General features: G+C 41.4%; 2 protein-coding genes across 4 annotated transcripts in view; one reads left to right on the top strand and one right to left on the bottom strand.

The window, feature by feature from the left end:
- The window catches only part of INSYN2B (inhibitory synaptic factor family member 2B), a 175,995-nt gene extending 170,926 nt beyond the window's left edge, over positions 1 to 5,069 (bottom strand). The window contains exon 1 of one of the 3 annotated variants that reach the window (XR_012001189.1): positions 4,617 to 4,836. The gene's annotated coding sequence lies outside the window, so the exon portion shown is untranslated. Of the gene's footprint in view, positions 1 to 4,616 lie in introns of all 3 variants that reach the window. The other 2 variants (XM_026007361.2, XM_026007364.2) reach the window with 2 other exon arrangements.
- Positions 1 to 18,943, top strand: part of DOCK2 (dedicator of cytokinesis 2) — a 397,545-nt gene that overhangs the window by 300,228 nt on the left and 78,374 nt on the right. Inside the window, exons 28-29 of the mRNA XM_072756626.1 lie at positions 6,950 to 7,048; positions 9,575 to 9,669. Of these exons, the coding sequence (XP_072612727.1) occupies positions 6,950 to 7,048; positions 9,575 to 9,669 (194 nt within the window). The remainder of the gene's footprint in view (positions 1 to 6,949; positions 7,049 to 9,574; positions 9,670 to 18,943) is intronic.

Raw genomic sequence — 18,943 nt, 5'->3', positions numbered from 1 at the left:
CATCTTATACAGTGTCTTCCCTTATTTTATACCTTCTAGCTATATCGGCCTTCTTTTGGATCCTCCAGCATTCCAGGCACATCCCATATCAGGGCCTTTGCATCTGCTATTCAATAGCCCTGGAATGCTTTTCTGCCAGATTTTTGCATGATTGACTCATTATTCAGATCTCTACTCAAATGTCAACTTTCTAAGAGGCTGCCTTTGTCTCCTCTATAGAAAATGGTTCCCTTCTCACTCCATCCCTATCTCACTCCTTGGTGATATGTCATTAGTAGTAGATATCATGGCCTAAAATAATCTTACTTATGTATTCACTTGCTTCTAGTGTGTTTCTCCATCCCTGGCCCTGCACCCAATGGGGATGAGAGCTCATTAAGAACAAATTTTGTTCTCTCTTTCCTGGTTGTATCCCTTGCAACTAGAACCAAGCCTGGAACATAATAGGGGCTCAAGAAATATTTGTTGAGTTAAAGAATGTATAAAGATCCAATTCTAGATCTCAGTGATACAGCAATGAATAAGTGGACAAAAATTTCTCCCCAGGTAGAGCTGACAATGCTGACATGGGAGACACAGTGTATTCATTAAAAGAACACAGGTTTTTGAGTCAGAAAGATCCAGATTTTAATTCCTGGCACATCATATGCTAAATGACTGCCTAGACAAGCTGCTGGACATCCACACATCTCACTTTCCTCATCTGTAAAATGGGCATAAAATTAACCTCATGAGGTTGTTGAGATGATGAGTCAGTGACATGATAAATGTAGAGTCCTGAGCACGAGGAATGAATGAATGGAATTTCCTTATTGTCCATCTCGCCATTGGAATCCCATGGTATCGTTTGGAAGATTTAAAGTGACCTCACACCACAGAGCCACGTGCACAGGTTCTACCCAGGTTCAGAATGTGTAAGTTTCAAAGGAATTTTACCAATTCAGTCTCCTCTTCCCTCCTTGATTCAAACCAGCCTTGTTTACCCCTCCCTTCCTGCTCCTTGTCAGTGAGGCTAACTTTCTGAGGAGACACTAGTTTTGGCCCTAGTGATGCCAGGTAGTTGAGCCATCATTAATGCCCACAGCACCAGGCAGGGGTGCACACAGCTAACCCTCCAAGTGTTTTCATGTTGTACCGATGGAATATGTCAAAGTGTATCTGGGATATATGGCATCCAAGTGCCACTTTTCTGTTTTCCTGTGGTGTTGTGCCTTTGACATGGAGCAGGCCACATGTAACCCTGGGATCTGTGCTCATCAAGAAGCTTCCCCTCAAAGAGTGTGCCTTGGCTTACTCTATCACACAGCAGGATCCCCAGGGAACCAAAGAACACCACTGGCACATCCTAAAGCCAAACAGCTAGGAAAATAAGTTTTTGATGAAGACAGTTATATTTCACACTTTCAAACAACTTGGGTGCTGTTGCCACCCTTCCCACCTGCCTGTCCCCAAATAAAAGAAACCTCCCAAAGTGCCCTGGTCCAAGAGGCTCACATATGATTTACCTAACAGCTGGACTTTGGGCATGTTGTTAACCAAGGCATGTTCAGAGTCAAAGGCATTGAGCTGTGACTGGGAGCACTTGATGTGTCCACAGCCAGTCATGGGTAAGTGATGTCATCATTTCCTTCACCCAGGTCAGGAATTTCAATGAGCTAAATATGCATAGTTTCTCTGGGTCACAGTAAGCAACAGGGACAATAATAATAATAGCCAATAATTATTAAGGGCTTGTTCTGAGTGCTTTTTGATTTAATCCTCACACAAACTGTATAAAGTAAGAAACATTTCTATTCCCTTTTACAGATGAGGACACTGAGGCTCTGCCCACAGTCCCACAATGAGGAAAAGATAGAGATAAGATCTGAACTCAGGCTGCTTGGCTCCAAGGCACTCTGACACCCTACATCCTGACGGAACCAGGTGTAAACTCTTCGGAGCACAGCCTTATCCACTCTGCTCACTGCTGCACCCTGACACCCAGCACAGTGCCCAGACATGATGATTGCTAATACAGAACAATACACTAGTTTCCCCAAAGATCACTACAAACTAGAATTCTGAGTGCCTGATAAAGCTCTAAGATGAAGGGGTTTAAGAGTCCCTGTTTTTCCTAACACCACAGCCTCCCACTTCCGGTCCTGGATCCAACACACAGACAGTGCCAATTCCACCCAAGAATAAAATCTGTTATATAACTACATGGCAGACATGGGGGTGAATGGAGAAGCAACCTGAGGATGGCATTTGGCCACTCTTAGTCTCCAAAGGAGATCAATGGCTTGAGAGATAGAACTTTTCATCTCCCTGTGAGCCTCCCTTGGTATGAAAACTTTCCTTCATCTCCTCTCCTTGATGCTTTCTATATTTTATTTTATTTTGGCCTTGCACATTATTTGAAGTTACTATAGCAACGTGTCACCAGCTGGTATCGCGTAGTAATGTTGGCATTTAGGTAGCAAGCTCCCAAAGTTAGCTGCTTCCCTCCTTCTGTGAGCTCATCCCTCCCACAATCTCAGGTGAGTGGGGGACGCATGGCATCCACAGCAACCAGGCCCCTGTCCCCCTTTGATGCTTGTTGTTCAAGGCAGGGCAAACTGATAGCCTCTTCCTGGTCCACTCAGCACTGCAGGGGTCTTGACTGTGTGTGTGTGTGTGTGTGTGTGTGTGTGTATGTGTGTGTGTGTCTGTGTGTAGGTGTGTTTGCATTAGAGGTGGTTAAATAGATATGTTTAACTTGAGTGACATGTATCCAACTAATGGCCTTATCAATATGAGGAAATGATGATGATGGTTTTATTATGCAAAGGAGCCGAATGATTTGAGGAGGGCTACTCTCCTGATCCTAATCACCTAGTATCTCAGCTAATTAATATTAATCACGCGATACTGGGTTTCTCTTTTCTCTCTTGCCACCACACAGTGAAGAGACCCTGGCTGTTTTCCTTCGGAGCTTCAGTGCTCTCCCAGGTGTGCAAGACCTCTCTCCATACTGATGGGCTGAATTAATTAAGAGGATTGATTGTCGCGGATCGCTGAAGAGGGTTCTATGTGGCAAATAAGCCCTGCCACTCAAGGCGTTAAGTAGCCCCTCATCAGCCAAGTGCCTGCGATGATTGCACTTATTTTTACACGTTTGACCTACTTTCAAACCGTGTCTCTTCATGCTGTGATTCATTAGCTACATTTTAAACCGCCCCAAACTGAGCCGAGGTGACTGCCTGGTCGGTGCCAGAGCCTCAGATACAATTTCTCTCTGGGATTTAAGATGCAGGTCCTCCTGATATTGTTTTAAGAAGCAATTTCCCATCCAGGCACCTGGCATGCTGCTGGGCTATGGATGAGTGGCTGCCTCATGCCTTGGTAGTAAATATATGTCACCTACACAATCTCTGCCAGGGCTGGGGAGAGGGGGATTCTCACTAGTCTGGACTGCAGGGGATCCCTCCTCTCTGCTCTCCCCCATGCAGTCCTCAGGCTTTTCCATGTTGCTGAAACGATCGGGAGATTTGGCTCCTATGCTATAAAGTTTGAGCAATGTCAATGTGAGGAGTATCGGAGTTGCTAGTGCATCACACGCCCACCCATTCCCCTATCTCTTTCTAAACATTTAAAACATGGTGGATATAGAAGTAAGGTCTCAAACTCATAAAAAGGGAAGGGGACAAGAAGCAAAGAAGTAGATTGCCATGCTGGGGATATTACTGAGAAAAGGATAAACGTCAGAGGCATAATGTTATTCTATCATCCTATCATTACGTGACAAAGACGGCTTTTGTTTTGTTTTTGCTTTGCTATTTGTTTTTTAATATAAATGACAAGAAAGAATCTTTTCTGAGTACGAACCTGCTATTGGCGTCTCATGCCATTTCAGTAATCAATCGATCGCATCGGTATGATTTCTGACAGATTTGGTACTAATGTGGGCTAGACACCACAGTAGGAAAAAAAGGGTGCTTCCAGTTAGATGTAAAACACTGTCATTTGTCATTAACAGCCAAATGCAGGTAACTTGCCCAAACTTCAGTCACATTGCCCTACAAATCGTGCTATAAGGCACTGAGCTGGATTTTTCTATGTGGTAGTTAGAAGCAAGAAATGAACAAGCTGGTAAAAGTAATTTTGATGGACTGGCAGACTCTAACACAGTGAGCAAGTCTTTATAAAAAAAATAGTGGTTTCTTTCAGAAAATGGTCACTTTCTCTAGATGGGGACCTGAACCCTTTCCCCTTTTATTTCTTTTAAAATGAAGCATTGAAGTTTCTCTAAACAAGGCTTAAGACAATGCAGCCTTTTCAAGGTAATTCCAAGCAACTTAAGCTCTGAGGTTTTTTTGTTTTTGTTTTTTTTTCCTCCACTTCAAATTCAAATCAAGCCAGGAATAACAAGCATTCCGTATCTTTGCATTTGGGGCAGCCTGCAGTTCTGACAATGTAGATTTTCCACCACACACAAACACACACACAGAGACACACACACACAGAAACACAAGCTCACAATCCCAGGACTCATTTAAGCCAAAGCTTTAAAAGTAAACTATTGTCCAAGAGGCGATAGCATTTTCTCTTAGAGGATCATGGATCACAAGAAAATAAAACCTACCCAAATCTCTTACCTTGAAGCAGTAGAATTACCTGCAGAGATGTCCTCCCTTTCCTTGCAAAATGAGCCGGGCTTTGGCCAGCAGCAGAATTACTCCAAAAGAAGGAATAATGAGTCCTTTATGTTGTAATTTTCACTGTTTATATGCAAGAAGTGTAGTGGGTCTGCTCACGTAGGAATAAATAAAAAGCCGAACAAACTGCTCGGCAGCTACCATGTGAAAAGAAAAGACCTCTAGTGGTCACAGGCTGAATTCTTTGAGGAAAGGAGAGAAGAGATGGAGAGAGTAGAGGAAACACGTGTGTGTGCGTGCGTGCACACACACAACACGCATACACACACACACCTCTCAAACTCTAGGATTTCTCCTTTCTGGCATCCAGCCTGGCCAGAGGGATACACAATGATGAAGCTTCTTTCTTGGTTTAAATGGGATCTAGTTAACAGTGATGGTGGTGCTCTGTCTGGTTTGAAAAGAGCTGATAATTTCACAAACTCACCATCACCTCCTGGGGGTCTGAGCAAGAGAGGATTTGCCTCCCTGGATGATCAAGATGGTTCACCCCAGTATAGAGGCTCCAGTTCCCCATCAACATAGTGTCCAGTGACAAGTGTCCTCACTGTTCTCGAAAGTCTCAGCTTTGCGCTTTCATCCAGCTTTGTGTGTTTTCTAAATATTTATGGTGTGTGAGCATGGTGGCAGGGCTGGCTTCCTGGGTATAACCACCTGGGCTGGTGCTCAGAATGGGACATAGGGCTGCCTTGAAATTCTGAATAATTTTTAACAAGGACTCTTCATTTCATTTTGCTCAGAGACCCACGAATTATATAGCTAGTCTTTCTGACTGGACCACTATAACTAAACTGTAAAGCTATAATCTACAAGAATATGTATTTTTTCATATGTGTATTTTCTATATGTGTGTGTATACACATATACATATATATATGCATAACAAAGATAGCAGTTTGTGATACCAAATCCATTTTTATTGGTTCACGAATAATACTTCCGTAACACATGATGCCTCTGGTATGCCTTCTGTCGGACACCCTTTAGCAGCAGGGTTCCCTGAAGAGGCCTGCCTCACACTGAGCAGACCATTTTCCATCAGCCTGCCCTTGACCAAACCTAGTGGGACTTTCTTTGACTACGATGGCAGTCCCATTAGAATCTTATAGGAGATAAGTGTCTCCTTTCCTCTGGTGGATTTGTGGTTGGTACTTCCTTTACAAGATTTCCAGAGTAGATGTCCCAAACTGCTGCTTACAGATACTAACCTAAACTGTGCTAAAATATGCACCCTGATACAGACTCATAAAATCTGGGAGGGAAAAAGCAGAAAGGGCTGTGGTGATATATTTTGGTGCATGGAGGGATCTGGTTCTTGCTCCTCTGATTCCATGGATCCTTCCGAACCCACCTTTTCTCTAAGTTCCTGCATTGATTTCTCTCGTTTAAATCCCTCTGACACTTGGTGTGCCTGACAGATCAAAGGTCTTGTATGTTTTCCCTCACAGATATTAATCTTCCTTTCCCAACTAGGTCATGAATTCCTGAAGAGCAAAGACCACCTCTTTTCATTTCTTTTATCCTCCAAGGCCCTTTTTTTTTATAATAAATTTATTTTTTATTGGTGTTCAATTTACCAACATACAGAATAACACCCAGTGCTCATCCCGTCAAGTGCCCCCCTCAGTGCCCGTCACCCATTCACCCCCACCCCCCGCCCTCCTCCAAGGCCCTTAACAGGTGTTGGTAGCTATTGGTTTCTCACTGGGCAATTCTTGATGGTCCAACAACTGATTTCTCTATAAAGAAATTCATTTTATTCAAAGCATTATAAGAGCCATTTGATCCTTTTAATACATATCTGGGGAGGGGATATGGATGGATTATTGTCCCACTTTACAGATGAAACAATTGGGACTTAGATATATAAAATTATTTATCAGAAATTCCAAGTATCTCCAGGATCTTGATACAGGCTAGATCTCCCAACACCAATGCAGTGGACTTTTCCCAAAGTACAAGCAGCTGGAGAAGTGATGGATCAGGCTCCAATTTCTATACCTGGAGTTCCCATTACAGTCCTAGTCACATAATAGGTGTTCAGTAAATGATTTTTGAAGAAAGAACCCATAAATGAGCCATATGGAACCATTTCCTCATAAGGACATTTCACTTGCTGGTCCAGTAAGGAAAGATTCTCCCTCCTTGGAAATCTTTTTATACTTGCCTGAGATGGTTGGGGTGTTTTCCAGTCTGAAGTCGAGGAATTGGGGAAGATCAATCTCATGGTGCTCTCTCCACTATTTCACGGCATCTTTCTTTATTTCTTACAGAGTCACTTTGTGGCATGTATGACAGCCATTTTAAACCAGATGGGTGATCAGCACTATTCCTTCTATATTGAGACCTTCCAGACCAGCTCTGAACTTGTGGTGAGTCAACATGATGTGGGGTGGGCAGTATAGGGAAGGCATGTTTCATTCTTGGCTCTTAAAGAGTTCAAGGCAAAAAGGTATCCCAGTGAATTTTGTGTATGTGTGTGTCTAAGTTTACAAACACTCTCATGTGATTCTCTACTTCTATTTTCCACTTAGGCTTGTATATACCACTTCTGAAACATGTCAGAGATAAAATGGAATGTCTAGCATAAATATGCCTCAACAAATGTTTGTTGATGAATCGTGGGCATTTGGGGGCTTTAGAGCATGAGTGTTAGAGTCACACAGTCTAGGATTTGCATCCAAGATTTGTCATTGGAAAGATATGTGATCATGGGCAAGTTATCTCTCTTAAGCCTCAGTTTCCCTATCTGTAAAGTGGGATAATTTATTTATTTCATAGTATGGGGAAGGGGTTAATGAGAGCATAGTAGCTCTCACATATTAAGTGCCCTGTAAAAGGTAGCTATTTCTATATTATGATCACAAATACATAGAGGAATTTGGCCTCTGAGCCCCCTTGCTCTTTTAGCTTCTCGGGACTCATTTGCTACAGAATAGTCTGCACATGGATTTTGGTCCATAGGCTCATAGCTCTGTAGCAGATGACTTATCAACATAAAGCCCAGCCCAGGCTGTCACGGGGATATAACATTCCCTTTGCCCTCAACATGGTCGTTTCTGTCATTGTCTCCTTCCTACTGCTAGATTCAGGAATTCCACTGTTGGGGCTCACTTTCAATTCTCCTTGGAGTGGCCAAGAAAGCTAAAATTGGGCCAATCTCAGAAAGTGGTCCACAAAAAGGGAATTATTAAGAAGCCAATGTCCTACTCTTTCAGCCATTCAGCAGAGAGATGATCTCCTCACTGGAGCAGTATTGGCAAGAAATGGAATCTTTCTCTGGATACACAAAAAATAAAACAAAAGGAAAGCCAAATAACCCAGGATTTTCCCCTAAATTCTTTATGTCATGGGACATGGAAATAGAAAGATCAGATTCCTAATTTTTGATCCTCAGTGGAAGGAAAAGTGATAAGACAGGTAGAAAAGGGAATTATTACTTGTTGAACATATATACTGTTTTATATAATCCTCACAACAGTATGACCTAGGGATTAGCAGTCACATTTTATAAGTCTATAATCTGCTTGCTCAAGGTCATATAGCAAGTATGTGGCAGAGTAGGATTTGAACTTCTGTCCTAACCCTTAGAGCATACTATAGCTTCTCATTCAAAAGCTAGGTTTTTCATCTATGAGCCGGAGGCCTTCTCCGTTGCCATAGGAAGGGAAGGAGCCTGTGATGATATCCCCATTTCCCCAGGTTATATCAAAGATGAATAACAATACTCGCCATTGTCACGATCCAGCATTTAATGAGCAGTTACAATGGGCCAGGCTTTGTGCTGAGCATCTTTTAGACAGTGTGCGCTTAATCTTCACAGTAACTCTTTGAGTTAGATGTTATCCTCATTCTGCTGATGTGGAAACTGGGACTTAAAGCATTGACATAATTTTCCCTAGAAGCAGATTGCTGAAAAGGAACAAATCTAATTTTCAGAATTTTGCAATTAAGCTTAGTGATTTTCGAATTATATTCCTCGCATCCTCACTATCTTCTACCATAAACATACACGCATACACACACACACACACACACACACACACATATGTCAACCACAGCTATTCTACTTTTGTCTTTTTTATCTATTCAGTTCTAGTAATATTTTCTTTGGACAAAGAATTATGCTGTTAAAATAATTTGAAAACCACTAGTTTAAGGAAAGAGCTCTGAATGGGTTTCCTATAGATTTTAAATTTTCCCAAAATCATACAGAGAGTATGATTTGGCTTCTTCCAGCCCAGAGACGTCCACATGCCAGTGTTCCTGGTCTTTGCTATCTGGATTTGTCTTGAATTTGTATTCGGCAAAGATGGAACACAAGCTTGACGTGCTGCGATATCTGATGGAGTGTGTTGAAATCTACTCTCAACCTCTTCAAACAAGAGGAAGAGAGTCCCTGTTGCATTTCCTCTAATCTGCCCATGGATATGTCTATTATATATGAAATAGCTGTGTTTACAGTACTGCTAATTAGGTGGTCATGTTAGTAATTGCTTGTTATATGACCTGAGATGCCTTCACAAAGTGTAGAATATTTCCTTCTTAAATACATATTTGAGAAATTAAAAAATTGTGACATCAACAAATGCATTTACTTCTTACTTCTTTCCTCCCAAAGACAGAATTACTAGCACTCTGTTTTGAGAGTATTTTCACATAGTCACATTCCACTTGTATTTGTGAAAGTCTCCTAGTAACAAACATGAAGCTTCCATTTAAAAATCCACTGCGATTGGTTTCTTTGGACTTATTAAACGAAAGGCTATATCCTTTCCCTTTTCTGCCTCTCTAAAAAAATAATAAAGAAAAAAATTTAAACATCCAACAAGATCTGGGTACTTCTAGTCAGTTCCTATGAGACAAGATGACAAGTGTGTTTTGCTTTACAATTTCAGGACTTCTTGATGGAGACATTCATCATGTTCAAGGACCTCATTGGGAAAAATGTGTATCCTATAGACTGGATGGCCATGAGTATGGTTCAGAACAGGTGAGCTGCCACTTGTTCCTAACTGCTACATCACCCCAGCAATCACGTTAAAGAGCCCTCATAGAGACAAAGTAAGGATACTTTCTTCCTGGTGAGAATAAAAGTATAGCAGAGTCTTTCTTTCTACTTTTAAACACCAGGGCACTTCACACCAATCTTGAATCTTCTTTTTTAAAAAATATTTTAGTCCTCATGATTTTGTATATACTGGGCTGGCTACCTCCCACCTTTTCCATTCTTCAAATGCCAGTTAAAATAACATACTTTGTGGGGTGCTTGGGTGACTCAGTTAAACTTCCAACTCTTGGTTTTTGGCTTCAGGCATAATCTCAGGGTAGTGAGATCAAGCCCCATATCGGGCTCTCTGCTCAGTGGTGAGTCTGCTTAAGATTCTCTCTCTCTTGGGGATCCCAGAGTGGCTCAGCAGTTCAATGCCTGTCTTCGGCCCAGGGTGTGATCCTGGGGTCCCGGGATCGAGTCCCATGTTGGGCTCCTTGCATGGAGCCTGCTTCTCCCTCTGCCCGTGTCTCTGCCTCTCTCTCTCTCTCTCTCTCTCTCTCTGTTTCTCATGAATAAATATATAAAATCTTAAAAAAAAAAAGATTCTCTCTCTGCCCCTCCCCCACTTTCTCTCTCTCTCTCTCTCTCTCTTTTTCTTTCCCTCTCTCTCAAATAAATAAATAAATCTTAGAAGAAGTTAACATACTTTGTGAAGTCTCCCCCAAACTCTTGAGACAGAAGAACTTAAGGTCAGCCTTATTAAAATTATATTATTTTAACATTTATTCAAAACAATAAAATACATTTGTGACATACAGTAAAATAAGTTTAGGAAGTATTGGATTAAGCAGCTTTGAACAGATTTCTGTGCTGCAGGACTTCCTAGAGCCTTTAATATGCTGATGGGATTCTCTGAATGAAGGATTTAGGATACAGAATTTCACAAATTTACTTGCTAATGGAACCATTTGGTGTGCATATATGTATGTCTCTGTGCGTATATATAATATCTATTAATATCTCATAGGATACCAGTGTAACCCAAGTATAATTCAGATCCCCATAATGTAGCACAACATTAGATAAAAGTAATTATAAGCAATTTCAGTCTTAATGCTTTCTCTCAAATAGTATCATCTCATCAAAATGCAATTCAAATTATAACACTCAGCAGTATGATGTTCCCTTCATTCATTTCTCTCTCAGTATGTCTCACATCCCATGCGTTATCCAAGTTTCTCTTACAACTTTATTCTCAATTCCTATCCATAAATTCCTTTAAAACTGGATCTTCTTGGCCTCTCCCCTCTTTTTTCCTTTGGCTTCATATAATTATTTTAAATCCTTCCCATGAAAGGCTCTTCACTCTACATTGGCAAGAAGTTTTGTCCCTATCTATTGCCCTTGTTCTATATCCAAAAAAACAAGAATTGGCTAGAAAACAATAATATCCCTAGAGGGTGTAAAAAGAAGAGAAGTTGAAGAGGCAGAAGCAGAATTATCCTTAGTGGGAGGCAAAGAAGGAAGACTATAAACAATTATGTATTAATAATTTTGTCATTGGATACTGTCTGAGAATTTTTGTATCATGTGTGCCTAAGAGCCGACTTCAGTCCCTCTAAAAATCTATTCTTCCACTAATTGGATGCCTACGTGCCTGGCCATATAACTCAAAAGATTCACTTACCTGCAGAGCTCTTGGGGCCAGCTTTAGAGGCTGGTGAAGGGGGGAAGTGTTTTGTCAAGGCAGAAGGAAGTTTCTGGCTGTGCAGTGGAGCTAATGGTGGAAGGAAGAAAATTAGCCCAGCAAATAAAATGTCAGAATTCTCAGACTGAGCTAAACTTGCCAATTCTCCCTCATCTCACAGATGGGAGTTTGGCTTTTGCAATGATAAAAGTGTTGGTGGAAGTTAGGCATCGGCCATGTGACAGATCAGAGGCAGTTCCCTTCCCTACCCCTCTGTCCGGACCAGATTTCTGAGCCTGTACCCTGTACAGTTACTTAGAACCCTACACTCTAAAGGGCTCCATGTTTGGTTTAATGCCCTTCTTTTGTCAACTTGAAATTCTTAATAGTTTTTGAACAAGAAGATTCACATTTTCATTGTGCACTGAGCTCAACAAATTATGTAGCTGATAGTACCTAATGTCAATATTCAGTCGTCTTGTGCTACAGTAGTGGCCAGCTCTTGAACTGTGTGTGAATCCTTTCACTGTTTGCCAGTTGGTCAATAATATCATCAGGTTTTGCCAAAATATGTGAAGCACCTACGTGAGTCATCTTCAACTCACCCTGTGCTTTAGATATATTCAACTATTCACTGTTATTGACCATTTCATTCTCCTATTGACTTTTCATAAACTATTGCTCTTCCAGCTTCTAGACCAAACTCAACATGAAAGCATCTTTCAAATTCTCGACACTGTAACCTCTCCTTTGTGGATGCTTCTAGAACTCTCTCCTGGTAGGAGAATGTGTTTCTTCTCTGTATTTCCGTACATGCCCATATATGGTGCTACTCCACTGTACTATAATTGTCTCTTCAGATGACTGCTTCTGCCACTAAAGAATGAGATTCTTGAAGGCAAGCACTAGATAATTATGTCTAATTTATCTCTGTGTTTCCAGCTCCTAGCACAAAGCCTGATATTCGTAAATAATATAATGAACTTTGTGTATCCAATGAGTACATATTGATTAGAATTTTTAAAGAAATCTAGTTCAAATCTGCCTAAGGAGAAAGAGAGTTTATTAGCTCAGAGTTGTGGCTTCAGGCATGGATGCGTCTAGGTGTTCAAACAATCTAAGAAATCTATCTCTATCTTTGCTCTTTTCTCTGTTGGCTTCATTCTCAGGCAGATACTCCCTTTGTGGTGGGGAAAATGGGCTCTAGAAGTTCCAGAGACATGCCTTGAATTAGCAACCCCAGTAGAAAGAAAAATCTTCCTCTTCAACAGGCAGAACAAGTGTCTTCTTCAAAGCTCTGGCTTAGGCTACATCACCATTTATAAATTTCTGTGGCCAGGAAAGTGAAATTTCCTCTTTCATCAGGCTTGGATCACATAACTTCCTTTGCAACTGGGAGGCTATGGTTAGTTTTAACCAAACCACAAAGCCTGGGAGCAAAGGGGGAGGTAGAGGGAGTAGTTATCCAAAGGAAAAGTCTAAAAGCTGTTACCAGAAGAAGAATTGGGTGGTGGATAGGCAAATAAATGCACGGACATCTACCACTTATCAGGAGGATGGGAGCCCAGAGAGCCTGGAGCCCTGACCAGGCCAGCAAGTCCTTCTGAGTTGCCTATAGTCATCTTGGAGGAAGCATGTGGAAGAATTTGAAGGAATGTTCCCTCCTGAAATCCCAGCTACCTGTGGACTTTGGTCTTTTTTGGGGGGATAGGCCCCCAGAGATGATACAATAATCCTTGGTTTCTTTATACTTAGAAAATAACAATATAATTTTCTAAAGTATCTAAGAAAGTGAAATTTTCTCATAAATAGAAATATTTGCATCCCTTAAGGCTCAGTCAAGTACTTAAGTCTCTACATTAAAAAAAAAAAAAAAAAGTTAGACTCAGATAAACAGCTGGGTTACAGACTTATGAAGTCTGCTACTTCCCTTTCTTGGGAAGTCATTTAATCTCTTGGGCTCTCAGTTTCCTGATCTATAAAATGGGAATTAATTATAATGTCCATTTCATGATGTTTTTTGTGAGGATAGAATGAGTTACTCTTTAGAACAGTGCTGGTACCTCAGAAAACTCACTGAATAGAAGCATTGCCATTCCCAGGTGTAGACAACACACTTAGCCTTTGACTAGAGAAGCATGTGCCTAATGTCAACCAGAAGAATGATTATTTTTCTCTTAGATTAGTTAGTAAACGTCCTTCATCTTCAGTTCACAATGGAGTGCTTGAAAGTTTCTCACCTATCTGGGGCTCCTGGGTGGCTCAGTTCGTTAAGCATATACCCTTGACTCAAGTTATGATCCCAGGGTCCTGGGATCAAATTCCACATCAGGCCCTCTGCTCAGCAGGGAGTCTGCTTCTCCCTCTCCTTCTCCCTCTCCCTCTGCTCCTACTCGTGCTGTCACTTTCTCTCTCTGTCTCTGTCTCTCAAATAACTAAAATATTTTTGAAGAGGAAATTTTCTCACTTTTTTTACATTTGCTTTGATGTTATGATAGCTAACATGTGTTAAGCACCTAGATCTACTGCTGTTGTGAGTACTTTCCATGTATTGACTTATTTAATCTTCACAACTTTATGTGTAATCCACATTTTATATAGGAGAAAACTGAGGCACAGAACAGATGAGTAACTTAATACAATGTTTCATTGCTATTAAGAGGCCGTGCAATCAGAGTCCATGTTCTTGATCTCCACTGCTTCATCCTGTAAAATAGTGAGGCTCATATTATGAAGTACATTGTATAAAAGTGCCGACTGCATGTTTAGTGGCTCAGAAAACTGCAAGAGGCCCAAAGATGTAACTTGCCCAAGGTCAAATGACTAGTTAGTAAAAGATTTCTATGTAAATTGGATAAACAATATGCAGCATGGCTTAGCCAGAACATTTCTTACTTCCTATGCTGGTTACTATGTATTTTACAATTTCCTTCCTTCCTTCTTTCCTTATTATTTATATGTTATTATAACTTACCTGTTTTTATAATTTCTCTATTATCACTTAGGATTTATGTGTGTATGTATATATCAGTCACATATGATTTATTTATCTGCTTGGTGGAGGGAATGGAGTTTTCCAGAGTTGAATGTCTTCTCAGCTGTGTACTGTTAGTGTATGCAGACCTAGTGACATGTTTACTGCAAGAAATGCCTTCTGCTAGAACATTTTTTTTTCTTTTTGGTAAAATGCGGCTTTCAGTAAAATCTGATTTACGTGGTATGTTAAATTTTTAAATAATGAAGTTCCTTATAATGTAGTAAACTAACAAAATTATACCTAGGAACCTCTTTTTTTCCCCTTTCTAACTGCACCTCAATCTGGAAATCCAACATTTTGAGGGGGCTTGGGGATTTGTACACATCCCTAAACCATCTCAAAATGGAATCAACCAACATATTTACTGAGTGTCCTGGTTATGCAGGGCTATAGGAAGTGGGCCTGTTCTTCGGCTCCAGAAGCCCCTTGGCTTATGGTCTAGTTGATGAGACGGGAAATGTGCCCCTGGAAATGTGATCAATTGCTATAGTCACTGCAGTGAGTCCAGAGCACAAAAAATACACAGAGGAGGTAAGATTTACAACTGCCAGGATCCGTATCCTGCCTCCATCATTTAATAGTTAGCTTACCTTGGGTGAAGTTATGTAATTATTATGACTCAATTTTTTCTTCCTATAAAATGAGGCGAATAATAGTATCTATCACAATTGTGAGGACCCAAATGAAATGAAATAATATATACAAAGTAGTTAGAACAGTGCTTGGCACATAGCAAGCATTTCATAAGTGTTAGCTATTATTTTCCTTGTCACATTCATATGGTTTAGAAATACACAAAATATTTCACAGAAGTGGCAAATCTGGGCTGGATCTTGTCTACCTTTATCAGTGTCCTAATTCAAGGACATTGTCTCAAGCATATACTAGGCACACAGTAGGGTCACAGAAGTCAATCATAGGAAGTTGAGTAGGGCAGTGTCCAGCAATCATATGGTGGCTTCATCAGGATCCTGACAGATAACTGTCGCTTGCTTCTCCTTCCTCCTACCTACATTAGTTTGTAGTGCCTACTCCTTTTTGTGGACCTCACCTCCTCCAGTATACATTAACCAGAAAGAAGCCTCTCCATGGATTCTTTAGCCAGCACAGCACCTCTAATCCTGATGTTCAGCAAGCTGCAGAATTCCAGATTCCAAGAGCATACTGCACCCCTCACTAGAATCCCAGATTCTATGCAAAGTGTTGGGGTTACTGGGGGTGAGCTGGAAGCTGTTACTTCACTCTAACCTCTTGGTGCACAGAGCTTTTGTGTGTTGTGAGGGAAGCAGCTTAAAGATTCTGGGAGGATGGATTTCTCACTTCCTGGAGGGGAGGAATAAGAATCTCTTCTCCAGCTCTTTTATTTCCATTGTCAGGTTTTGACCAATAGAATCAACTACATCCCATGAACCACAGGAAGGAAGGGGATGGAATTCAAAGAGGCCCTCTCCCCCTGAGCGTTCTCACCATCGAGGACATGTCCTTTTATTCCTGTCCTACAACCTGTGGGTGCGAGTTGGTTGTCAAATCAGAATGTTTTCAGCCTGGAATCCTCCTGCCTCAGAGCTACCAGGTGGCTAGGTTATTAACAATAACAACAACTGACATTTATTGAGGACTTCTATGTGCTAAGGCACTGGGCCACCACCTTTATCACTACATCTTTTTTCATCTTCACATGGCTCATTTCACAGAAGGGGCAGTTGAGATTCCCTGAGGTCAAGCAACCAGCTCCAGGACACAGCATGGAAGAGTGCCAGAGTGAGAATCTGACCCAGCATAGGCTTATTCAAGCACCTGCAGGAGTCTGTGTAATAGCAGTAAAACCAATTGTACCTACTTCCTAGTGGAATTGTGACAATTGGTTGAGAAAATACATGTAAAATACCTAGAGTAGGATCTGCTACATAGTCAGATCTTATTAAGTTGTAACTATCATCATTATTCCCCTACTCCACCTTCAAGGATCATTCTGCCAGTTTCTTTTTACTCCCAGCAGCTGACTTCTCTCACATGTGGCTTCTGCTTCCTCTCAGAGTCATCTGTTCATGGATTCTACTTAGAGCATGGATCACTGTCTTCTCCCTAGTTTTCCCGCGTTAGGACTGCCTCAAAGGATTTGATTTAACTACTCTCCAGGTCTGGGTGCCCCCACTGGGCACCCATGGGCCACTGACCACCCAGGGAAGACTGCCTGAGTCAAGGTTTGGCCCTGTTCCCAGGCAGCTGCGGGCAGAGCCGCAGGATGATGGGAACAAAGTGTGAAGGGACTGTGTGCAAAACGGTGGGCACGAGTAGAAGCATGTCCAGTGCCAAAAGACTGCAGGCAGACCTTCAAGGGAACCCATATATCCTTCTGGTTAATTGCAAAGGGTTTAGAGAAAGACAACTGTGACATTGGTCTGTACTCTGCTGTTTATTAGCTGTGTGAATGTGGGGAAATAATTTTATTTTCCCAACATTCAGTTCCTTCTTCTGTTAAATGTGTATAACAATAACACCTACCTCGGTTTATCGAATTATGTGAAAGAGTGTCTGTAGAGTACTTAGCATGGGGTACACAAATAGCTATACTTCTGTCATTGCTATTATTAATAAGGTGAGCTCACAGCTCAGATTGAACAGAGTTACAGAGGTTTGCTTATGGACAGAATAGCAGAATGCTTAAATACCTACGTTGTGAAGCAGCATACTTTTGTTTAAATCCTGATTTCATATGTACTGGCTGGGTTATTGGGAAAGTTACCTAAACTCATATCTCTCAAATGGAAACAATACCCAACTCAGAGAATTAATGTAAGAATTAAACAAGAAAAAGACAGAAGAACAGAAAGAATCCATGCAAAGTCCTTAGCGGAGAGCCTGTCCCATCATTGGTAACTGTGGCTCTGATTATTATTGATTTTATATTTTTTAAGATTTTATTTATTTATTCACGAGAGACACAGAGAGAGGGAGAGGAGAGGCAGAGACACAGGCAAAGGGAGAAGGAGACTCCACACAGGGAGCCCGATGCAGGACTCAATCCCTGGACCCTGGACCTAGGACCCAGGATCACACCCTGTGCCGAAGGCAGATGTTCAACCACTGACTCACCCAGGCGTCCCCCAACTTTTCTATTTCTTTTGTTTTTAAAGATTTTATTTATTTGTTCATGAGACACAGAGAGAGAGAGGCAGAGACACAGGCAGAGGGAGAAGCAGGCTCCATTCAGGGAGCCCCACGTGGGATTCGATCCCAGGTCTCCAGGATCAGGCCCTGGGCTGCAGGCAGCGCTAAACTGCTGAGCCACCCGGGCTGCCCTTATTATTGATTTTATAGATCCTACGCATCACAAATGAGATGCAGGAAGTGTTAGATTGAGATCTGGTCATGAACTTCGTTTTCAACAATTCAAGTGCATTGTTGAGAGTAACAGAAAGAGTTGAGTATGTTTTCATTCCAATTTACTTCACCATATTAGTGCTTATGCTTTAAACACAGTTATTTTTTTAAAAAGAAGACAAAAGACAAACTTTTCCAAACCCATACATGAGAAAGCAAAGTTAAGTGACACTAGGATCCATGATTCCCAGAGAGTGGCTGTGGAAGAACCCAGAGAGAGGCAAGAACCTTGACTTACTGCCTCTAGCCCCTATTTGCCATCAGTACCACCACTGGCACAGAGGGTTGATCAATTCCTTGGTTATTTGACTGGCCTTTGAGAACCAGAGACAGGTTTAAGCTGACAATCAAAATAATGGCTATTACTGAAACTACTGATAGCTTTGTTGCTTCTGAGAATTTGTAAAACCCCTCATTTTGATATCACATTAGAGATTCTGAGATACTTAAAGCATAATATGACAGCCACTCAATGCATTTCCATCTGGGGAATAAGATACTAATCTTTAAGGAGAAAATATAGGTATTTTTCAAAAGCATATTAGCAAATGACAGAAAAGCAAAGCCAAAGAAATCTCAATTTTTAACACCCCAATAGTGGGGAGGATCTCTCTCTCTCTCTCTCTCTCTCTCTTTTTTTTTTTTTGCCTTTACATGGTCCTGCTTACCGCAGAACTGGTTGCCAGCTGCAGCTGGTCCTGTCTGCCCATGTTGCTGTTAGTCCCTGACTTTGGAAGAAGAATGAAGCAACCCAATGGGGTCTGAAGTAGCCATAGCTGCTGTGTTCCTGTTGTTATATTTGTGTCAGGCACCGTGCTCCGCACTTAATGTGCATTTGCCACTAATGCCTGCAGTGACCCTGGGAAAGGGCCTACATTGTTGGTATTTTCACAGGCAAGGAAACTGAGATGTCAAAGTGACATGAACATGTCTCAAATCCACACATCTGGGAAGTGGCAAAGCCAGAGTCCACATCCAGCTGTGTATGTGTGGGTGTATACATCTTGTGATCCTGATACCAGGATGCACTGACTTCTTTGTTCAACAAACATTAAGTGCCTAATGAATACCTAGCCCAGGTTCTTTACAAGCAATGCCCAATGTGGCAAATGCTAGAGGTGCCCTGCCCATACTCCTGACCAATCCAGAATATACCTACAGCTTTG

Source organism: Vulpes vulpes, chromosome 4 (assembly GCF_048418805.1).
Source record: "Vulpes vulpes isolate BD-2025 chromosome 4, VulVul3, whole genome shotgun sequence".
In the NCBI taxonomy this organism is placed as follows: Eukaryota; Metazoa; Chordata; class Mammalia; order Carnivora; family Canidae; genus Vulpes; species Vulpes vulpes.
The sequence above is the reverse complement of the archived record's forward strand: the minus strand, read 5'-3'. Positions and strand labels throughout refer to the sequence as shown.